Source organism: Crocuta crocuta, unplaced genomic scaffold (genome assembly GCF_008692635.1).
Source record: "Crocuta crocuta isolate KB4526 unplaced genomic scaffold, BGI_CrCroc_1.0 scaffold8, whole genome shotgun sequence".
NCBI classification, from domain to species: domain Eukaryota; kingdom Metazoa; phylum Chordata; class Mammalia; order Carnivora; family Hyaenidae; genus Crocuta; species Crocuta crocuta.
In genome coordinates, this window is record NW_027532162.1 from 868,475 (window position 1) to 878,233 (window position 9,759).

General features: G+C 46.7%; 1 protein-coding gene across 3 annotated transcripts in view; it reads left to right on the forward strand.

Annotated features, from left to right (window-relative positions):
- PPP1R13B (protein phosphatase 1 regulatory subunit 13B) overlaps positions 1 to 9,759 on the forward strand; it is a 69,403-nt gene that overhangs the window by 44,303 nt on the left and 15,341 nt on the right. For all 3 annotated transcript variants that reach the window (XM_077776472.1, XM_077776471.1, XM_077776473.1), the window contains exons 5-7: positions 6,777 to 6,878; positions 8,600 to 8,774; positions 9,543 to 9,739. In XM_077776472.1, the coding sequence (XP_077632598.1) occupies positions 6,777 to 6,878; positions 8,600 to 8,774; positions 9,543 to 9,739 (474 nt within the window). The remainder of the gene's footprint in view (positions 1 to 6,776; positions 6,879 to 8,599; positions 8,775 to 9,542; positions 9,740 to 9,759) is intronic.

The window sequence follows — 9,759 nt, forward strand, 5'->3', positions numbered from 1 at the left end:
ACTTTATTTCCCCCCCCCCCCCCCAGAAAGAAGCCTGAAAAATGGCATAATTTTTCAGGAACTGCAATAGAATCATTAACTGAATGGACACTATGCTAGGTGGTGAATCCTTTTGTTTTCATAGATAAAATTGCAATCTTTGAAAAGTTTTTTGCACGTTAGAAAAATACACGTGGCACGTACTGACAGGCTATTTCAATAATAGATTATAAAACGAAGTCTTCTTCCTAACGTCATCCATGGCTTAGTGTGGAAGACGCGTGTGCTTGTATATATTGCATAACTGTCTACAGTGGTTTGTGTTGAGAAACTTTGTTATGTGTTTTTAATGCCTGAATTATTGTAACACCACTTTCAAACAAGTTTAGAATTTTTTTAATGTTTTATTTATTTTTGAGAGAGAGAGAGACAGCGTGAGCAGGGGAGGGTCAGAAAGAGAGGGAGTCACAGACTGAAACAGGCTCCAGGCCCGGAGCTGTCAGCACAGAGCCCGACGCGGGGCTCGAACCCACGAACCATGAGATCATGACCTGAGCCGAAGTCGGACGCTTAACCGACTGAGCCACCCAGGCGCCCCTCAAACAAGTTAAAAACTTTATTTGAAGAGACAAAAAAAATACTTTTGATGAAAGCCATGGTACCAAGTTGACTTGTGATCTAAAGGTTTCAATCATAATTATCAACTGAGTCCTAGTGTTTCTGATCACCTTGAAATTTTAGTTCTGGGAGCCTGTTTCTCAGGCAGATGATAGCTTCGTGAGCCATGACTCCTACACATAATTAGTACAAAGGAGACTTTGCCTGGGAAATGAGCCCCTTTTCCTTATCTAACTGCTGGCACATCTTGTTTATTGATAGCTTATTTGTTGAAAATCTGAATGTAGTGTGTTTGGCTTTGATCACTTAATTATGGACATTTTTATCCTGTTTAAAATTACTTATCTGGGGGTGCCTGGGTGGCTCAGTCAGTTTTATTTATTTATAATAAATAAAACATAAAAAAAACTTTAAAAAATTACTTATCTGAATACCGTTTATGAAATCCTTTCTTTGCCAAGATGTTAACATTTTATCTAAGAAGAGTATAATTAAAATGTAAACATTGACAGCGAGTGTTTGCAAGGATGCAGAGAAGCTAGAACTTTCCTGTGTGGCTCACGGGGATGTAAAATGGCACGTTTCACTTTGGAAAGCAGTTTGGCAGTTTCTGTAAGGTCAGCAGCCACTTAACCACACGACCTGCCTGTCCTACTTCTTGACTTTGGTTACCCAAGGTCCACATAAATTCCGGGACAGCTTTAGTCATCACAGTCCAAAAGTGGAAACAACTCACGTGCCCACTGACGCTGAATGGATGACCGAAATGTGGTATGTCCATACGGCAGAGTACTACTCAGCAGTGAAAAGCACAAGTTTACTGATACATGTAACGACACCGGTGAATCTCAGAAGCATTGTGGGCGTGAAGGAAGCACGCACTGGACAGTCTCATTTGTGTGGAATTCTTGGGCAAACAGAACAAGGCTCTCAGGACAGAATGCCGGGCCCCACATCCGTAGTTGCCAGGGTGCGGAGTGGGGCGGGGGCCTAAGGAGTGGAAGTGACCAGCAGGTGTCAGAATTCATTCAACAGTGGACTTTACAAGGGTGCTTTTTATTGCCTGTAAGCCATCCTTCAATAAATGTGATTTTAAAAGTAAACATTGATTTCACTGTGTATTTGTTAAACTGGCCAATTGTCGTTCTGTTTCCACTCACTACCAGTATGGGTATCTTGGCAGTTTTGTGTAGGAAATGGTCTAGAATATATGCTGGTCAATTTTTTAAAAGTTGCATATAATATCTTAAATTTAAGACCATAGAAGAAAGTTAGATTTTATTTTTGCTAATTTTGAGTGTTGTGAAATAATTTTATTTGCAATTTCTGTAAAGTCAGGAGCAGTAACATATGGAGGGGCTGGCTTCTTGTTTGGTTTCACTGTTTTGGGAAAGGAGGCTTTAAAAGGGTCTTTTTATTTTTGGACCCACGGCTCTCAGGGTGGCCGAGGGAGGTTGTGAAACGTCCTCTTCTGGTTCCTCACGACCTTTCTAGGGCAGGGGACAGGCTGAACAGTGCACTTTTATAAGAGTCCTGACTGCTCTAATGGGAAATGCTGCTTTTAGTTCTCAGTGAAGATACTCAGTATAAAGAAAACTGAGCTCAGGTTCTGTTCCTCGGAGTCAAATTTGATGAGTAACCTAATTGCTTCCATTGTGAGGTTATTCTCTCATGGGTCAGGACAGAGACTCACTGAGAACAGGGGCACATCTCACTTCGTACCCGCAGTGCCTCTGGGCCTGGCTGGCGTAGCGAGGGCCAGTGAGTGATCCTGCTGTGGTGTATGCGTGTTTCGTGCTCCAAACGGTTCCGGCTCCCATGACCCCTTTGCAACCACCTTGCCATTTGTCCTCTGTCACTTACTCATGCTGGGATCTTGAGCACATAGTTTATTTATTAGTGTTTGTTTATTTTGAGAGAGAGAGAGAGAGAGAGAGAGAGGGCATGAGTTGAGGAAGAGCAGGGCGTGGGGTACAGAGGATCCAAAGCAGGCTCCATGCTGACAGCATGGAGCCCAACGTGGGGCTCGCACTCACAAACCGTGAGATCATGACCTGAGCCAAAGTCAGACACTCAACCAACTGGACCACCCAGGTGCTCCGCACATCCTTTGCAAAGCCTCACTACCTCGGCCGTGTGCAGCCCCTCCAGGCAGACGGGAGTGTAGAGCACATGATCGGGAGGAAGGCGGTAAGGGCCGGGGGGACTTGCACTAATGAGGCATTGAGAGAACTTTGGGTGGGCGTGGAGGGCCTGGTGGGCTCAGTCAGTAGAGCTCGCAACTCTTGATCTCCGTGTGGTGAGTTCAAGCCCCACAGTGAGTGTAGAGATTACCTAAGTAAATTGTTTTCTTTTTTTTTTGTTTTTTGTTTAAAAAATTTTTTTTATAGTTTTTATTTATTTTTGAGACAGAGACAGAGTGTGAGCAGGGGAGGGACAGAGAGAGAGGGAGACACAGCATCGGAAACAGGCTCCAGGCTCTGAGCTGCCAGCACAGAACCAGATGCGGGGCTCGAACCCACAAACCACGAGATCATGACCTCACCCGAAGTTGGACACATAACTGACTGAGCCACCCAGGCGCCCCAGTAAATTCTTTTAAAGAGTCTGGAGAGGCAGTTAAAATGGTGAGGAAGATGTAGACTCTTCGCAGGAAGACAGAATGAAAAGTGTGGGCTTTCAAGTTTGGGAAGATGCTGTTCACACCGGAGTATGAGGGAGCGGACTCGTTCATATCCGCCCCACCGTGCTGGGCTGGGGCCTGCAGCTGCTGGGGCCAGGGGCCTCTGGAAGCCTCTCATTAGTTAGAGTGAGTTTTCTGTCAGTATTTTGTATATAAAAGTATTGCAAGTTAGACAGTTAAGTCTTTTAATTTCTCATTTTTGTGGGTAGATTTGTGGGCGTTTGGAGAAAGAAGGGGAAAGTGATCATGGAGATGGGGGGCCAGAGGCTTCTGTTTCCCTCTGCTCTTGTGGTGGGTGGGGGATTTGTTAGACATGGACATGGAGTTGGGTGGCCATGTTGTGAGAAGTGGAGGAGCAACCTGCCTTCATAGCATGGACGCTTGCCCTAGAGTCCTAGCTCAGCTCCAAGGTCACGTGCAAGGGGCCTGAGCTGTGGGGCCCCAGGCCGTCGCCCCTGCTGGAAGGCTATGAGAGGGGCTAGCCTTTCCTCTGGGCCCGGGCCGCATCTGCGAGAGCACAGCACCCACTTCTGCACTAGTGGTGCTGCTGGTGGGCAGGGCCCATCCTGCCTGTGGCCTGGAGCCGAGCTCGCCCAGTGACCCGGCCGGGAGGGACTTCCGGGAGCCCAGGGAACGGGATTTGATTTCTTCTTACTTGATGCAGCGCCAAGAAATAAGTGAGGATTTAGGTCATGGGTTTGTTTGGATGCACGTGGAGAACTGAGAACTGTCAGGAGGCTGAGCCGACCTGGAGGGACCACAGTGACAGGCCTGTCATCAAAGGACTGAATTTGTATGGAAGGGTTTTGTTGTCCTAAAAACTGAAAAGGTGCTTCTTTTTCTAAATTTTCACATGGAACAATCAAGGGAAGATATACGAACGTGTGAAATGTAGCATAGTTGTTGACTTGTAAGTTTATGGTGGTTGCTGGTTTTATAACCCGTTTCAGATACAGTTAAGGGGCACCTGGGGGCTCGGTCGGTTAAGCGTCCGACTTCAGCTCACATTATGCTGTCATGGTTCGTGAGTTTGAGCCCCAGGTCAGGGTCTGTGCTGACAGCTCGGGGCCTGAAGCCTGGTTCGGGTTCTGTTGTCTCCCTCCCTCTCTGCCCCTCCCCCGCTCATGCTCTGTCTCTCTCTCTCTGCACCTTCCCTGCTCACACTTAGTGAAGTTACACAGGGGTACTGCTGGCTTCAGCTGCACGCGTGCCAAAAAAGTGTGTGGGTGACCCCTGCGTAAGGCTGACATGCGAATTTGTGAAGTGTTCTGTATTTTTTATGTTAACTATACTGGAATTAAAATGAAAATTAACATTTACACGGGGACATTCACTTTGAAAAAGTTCATTGAGCCGTTCCTGCATTCCTGCATTGCTGACACCGCACAGCACTTCCCGGCCCTCCCAGCAGGGCAGGGCCCCCGCCAGCTCTCTGCACCCCCCTCCCCCGCTGGGGGTCTCTGCTCTTCCCCGCTGCTGGGGGCCACTGGGAGTGAGGGGAGACCAGATGTTTGTTTGTGTAAGTTGTAAAATTAAGAAATTAATGTAAATGGAAAGATTTGGTGAGTAGACATAGTTTTTCTCTCATCAAAAATACTTTTAGAAGTAAAGGTTCTAATGGTTTCAAAAATACCTTTTGTTGCAGTGATGAGAAAATCGTAGTAGGTGGAAGTTAGCAGCCCCTTATTCAGGTTAAAACGGAAGTGTCAGGCATTTCGATGGTTCTGCCGGGCTTTTTTTTTTTTTGTACAATAAGCAAATTTCTTTAGAGATGGAAGTTTCTGTAATTTGGCAGTTTACAGTGTCTAGTTCTGAAGAGGGCTTTGCTCCATATTGTTTCCTCAGGATCTTAGGTAACAGAAGACAGTTCCTGATTCCATTTTTCAAGAATGTGCATGACAGCCTTAAGATGGGGGAAGCGCGGGGTCAGCGCGGCAGGGCTTCCAGAGGGCGGAAGGGAAGAGGGTGCCCCGGGCACAGGGGGACAGAGTACAGAGTGCTGGTCTGGGGGAGGGACTGGAGCCCAGCCGCCAAGGTCAGCACAGGAGGGGCTGAAAGCGTAGCTCNCCCGGCTTTGCCACGCGAGCGGGCTGGCCTGCGGAAGCCCCTTGACCTCCTCGGTGCTGGCCTTCTCACCTCTCCCCGCTGCTCTCTGGTGGAGGTGCCCACCCGGAGCAAGGCACACGGCAGCCAGAGCCCCGAGGTTGTTAGCAGTGGCGGCGGAGCGTGGGGACACCCTTCCCCCCTCCCATCGGTGAGGTGCCCGGGCCTCGGAAGCTTACCGTTTTGTACCCGCTTTGCAGGCAGCGTTGTCAGCGGTGGCCCAGTCCTTGGTGAAAGCCATACATATAGAGTTTTAAGGAGGTATTTGTATTCTTAGAATCTGTATTTTTCAGCTGCTTGAGACCAGGTGGCAGTGAAATGACATTTGTCCTCGAGGATCAGTACACCTTTATTTTTTAGGTGGTATGTTCTCAAACATTTGACATCCCCATTTATTCAAATTCAAAATCCCCATTTATTCACCCTTAAATAGCTAGTCCAAAAAGAGGAAAAGAGGCATGTCATTTTCAGTATACATTTGCAAAGGGTTGGGTCTTTTTTTTTTAACTCCTGTATAGTTAACATACAGTGTTACGTTAGCTTTAGGTGCGCAGTATCGGGATTCAGCAGCTCTGTATGTTACTCATCAGGATAAGTGTAGGTTTCTCCCCTTCTCCTATTTCTCCCATCCCCCCCCCGACTCTGGTAATCATCAGTTTTTTCCAGAGTCTGTTTTTTTGTTTGTTTTTTTTCCTTTGTTCATTTTTTTCTTTCTTAAATTCCACATGTAAGTGAAAGTATATGGCATTTATCTTTCCCTGGCAGACTTATTTCACGTAGCATTGTTCTCTCTCAATCCCTCTGTGTTCTAAATGGCAATATTTTATGTTTTATGGCTGAGGAATATTCTGTTGTATGTATACACACCACATCTTCTCCATTCATCTATCCATGAACACTTGAGCTGCCTCCATAATTTGGCTATTACAAATAATGCTGCAGTAAACATAAGGGTACATATATCTTTTCAAATCAGTGTTTTCATTTTCTTTGGGTAAATAACCAGTAGTGGAATTACTGGATCATATGGTAGTTATATTTTTAATTTTCTGAGGAAACTTCATACGGTTGTCCACAGTGGCTGCACCAGTTTGCATTCCCACAAGTTGTATCCCTTAGGTGTGTGTGTGTGTGTGTGTGTGTGTGTGTGTGTGTGTGTATGTCCATCCCTTTTAAATATAGTATCTGGTGTATTAAAAAAGCTGTTACGTATATTATTTAATAAAAGCTGTCTAAAAGTGAGAAAAGTTCTTATGTACCGAGTAATTTGTATCATCCTAACTTCTAGAAGGGAAGCGATTTAAGATCCTGATGTATACTTGTTCTGACACGAGGAAAACAATTGAGCAGCTAAACCGTACCTTCCAGCCTGTCCATGTTCTGCTCCCCGCAGGTGGGAAATGCACGCGCGGAACTCACCCTCTCCGAGCTCCAAGATATGGCCGCCAGGCAGCAGCAGCAAATTGAAAATCAGCAGCAAATGTTGGTTGCCAAGGTGAGCTTATAAAAGCCAAGGTGGGAGAATATTCTTGAAGAGTGTTCTTCAGCAGCTGCTTCAGCCTGGAGTGAATACACCCACGGGCGGCCCTTGTAGGGCCCAGTCACGGAGGGTCGGTCACAGTGTCCTCCTGTCTGTTACCTCTTCTGTGATGGTGTATGAATACTCTAGCTCCTTCCAATTGGGAAGGCATCGGAGTAAGACCTTTGACACCCACACTCAGACACCCCAAAATAGGAGGTGGTTGACCTTAGTCAGCTGTAGATAAAAGCTGGATGAGGACACCGGTCGTGGGCCCCATAGCCATGACAGTGGGTTAGCTAGGCTTCCTCTCTGGCGCTCTGCGTGGACTTTGGTTTTTTTACTAAGCAGAGTTAGGGCTCTCTCTACACCGAGTTGTGCGTTTGTCATTGAGATGCTGTAACAAAATTTGAAATTTTTCTTATCACAGACTGAAAACTCAGCCCTATCACCCATGCCTGCCAGAGGATATTCTTGTTGTAATGATCTCTGAAACTGCTGTGAAAGGCTGCTGTATAAGAATACGGAAACATTTCTGCCTGGGTTCTTACTGCTTCTCTGTGGAGAGATTGCTTAATAGCGAAACGTCCAATCCCACTTTTTTCACTTATTGAGTGCCCATTTAATTCATTGTACTATCCACTTTCACGTGGATATATCATAGCATAAATTGGGCTTGTTTTTTAAAGTTGTCTTGCAGGAAAAAAAGTTTGTCTTGCGAAACTTACTGGAAGTACAAGAATTAAAAAAAAATTAAGAGTTAAGTAAATTGGGAAGCTTTTCGTCCCATTAATAAGATTTCTCAGGTGAAGTGTACGTAGTGTTATGTGGTTATAACATTTTCTAGCTCTGCTTTTTGTTTCCTTTCCAAATACTGATCCAAAGTATTACCGATAAAGAAATTCTTAGACATTTTCAGCAGCGTAAATGACAAGTTAATGCTAACATGTGTACCCTTTACATATTCAAGCACACACTCCCTTACTTTAGAGTGTCATGTGCTGTCCCTGCAGAGTCACACTCCATCCTTTCCTTACTCAGGTGCATTTAACGCATACGTGCGGGACCGTATTTCATGCCAGTGTTCCCCCATCATAGGAACCGGGAAAAGACTGCTGAAGAGTCCTGCGTGTCTCTTTACCTTGGGATTGTCCTGTCCTTATTTGAGCGTGGAAGGTTTCATTCATTTTGAAGAAATGAATGAAACAAACACTTCCCTGACTGTTCAGTGTTACTTAGCACGTTAGAGGCTTATTCGCTTACTGATGAGCTTTGTTCAGTAGAAAGCCCTTTGCTTCAGTGCCGCTTTCCTTTAAGAGATTAACAAGGAACCTTGGGAAGCCGTTTTGTGGCGGCAGGAAACATGCAACTGCCAGCAGGAAACTTCGGCTGCGGAGCTTCACACACAGGACGAAGATGAGGGTGTGTGAGCGCGTGTGACGCTGTAAGACTCTGAGGAAGGGTTCGTGTGAACTGAGCGTAGACTGCTGTACGGAGTACAGCACACTTGACAGCCTTCAGCTGTACGGGCCCCGATATCCCCGTTCCGTGGGGGCCGATGCCGGCAGGAGTCCGCAGGCGTTTCTTTACTGTTCGTTACGAGGGCTGATGGCACGGAGCCCACTCAGACTTGTCTGATGTGTAAAAGCGATCATCTGCTTCAACTTCTGCAGTCACCTGTCTCCTTCTTTTGTTAGGAACAACGTTTACATTTCCTGAAGCAGCAGGAGCGCCGTCAGCAGCAGTCTGTCTCTGAAAATGAAAAGCTTCAGAAATTGAAAGAGCGAGTCGAAGCCCAGGAAAACAAGCTGAAGAAGATCCGCGCCATGAGAGGACAAGTGGACTACAGCAAAATCATGAACGGCAACTTGTGTACGTTTGTGCCTTGCTCCGTGCCCACACTCAGGCCTAGATGACAGTCCAGCTTCTGGACACTGGGCACACGTGGACCAGTGTCACACCTTGCTGGAGAAGGCACACTGATGTCTGGCTCTGAAACCTGCATCTAAAAGGACGGGGTCAGTTAGGCTACGTGATCCTAGAAGGTCTCTCGGTGCGGCAGGAAGGTCCGTTGTTAACGCTTGTAACACGTTAGCTGCCCTCCGGACTGGGGCCACAGCGCCGTGACACTCCGCTCGTCCTGAGGGTCTCTGTAAACTGTACGGCTTAAACTTCATCTGTGTAGTAAGATAATCATACAAATGCTCATTTTTTACTTTTGTGTGTGCGGTTCTTTGTTTCATTCCCGTTTGGTTGGTGCCTGCCTTGTGTTACAGTGACCAGCCAGCCACACCCAGGCTCCTGCCCTTACACAGACTTCGGTCCATTGGTGCATTGAGATTCCTCAGTGGCTTGGCCAAGCTCCCCTTTGGACTGGCTGCCCCAGTTAAAGCATATTCCATAATTAGTGCACGTATAGTTTGCTGTGTGGGCAGTCACATCATGTGTCCTAGAGGCTTGTCAAAACGTCCGTTGGGTTATGTACATCAGTTTTCTCCCCAAAGTCTAGCCCTGGGTGATGCTAGAGCTGAGTTGAATGGATAGAAATGAAGAAATCACAAAACCAAAATAAATACCACACACACACACACAAAATATCGACTAAGTGATGTCTTTTTCTTTATTGGTGGGACGTTCTAGCTGCTGAAATAGAAAGGTTCAGCGCCATGTTCCAGGAGAAGAAGCAGGAAGTACAGACAGCAATATTAAGGGTCGATCAGCTCAGTCAGCAACTGGAAGATTTAAAGAAAGGAAAGCTGAGCGGGCTCCAGTCCTACAGCGGCAAGCTGGCGGGGCCGGCGGCGGCGGAGCTGAGGAGGCTGTACCAGGAGCTGCAGGTGAGTGGCAGGCGGGGGGG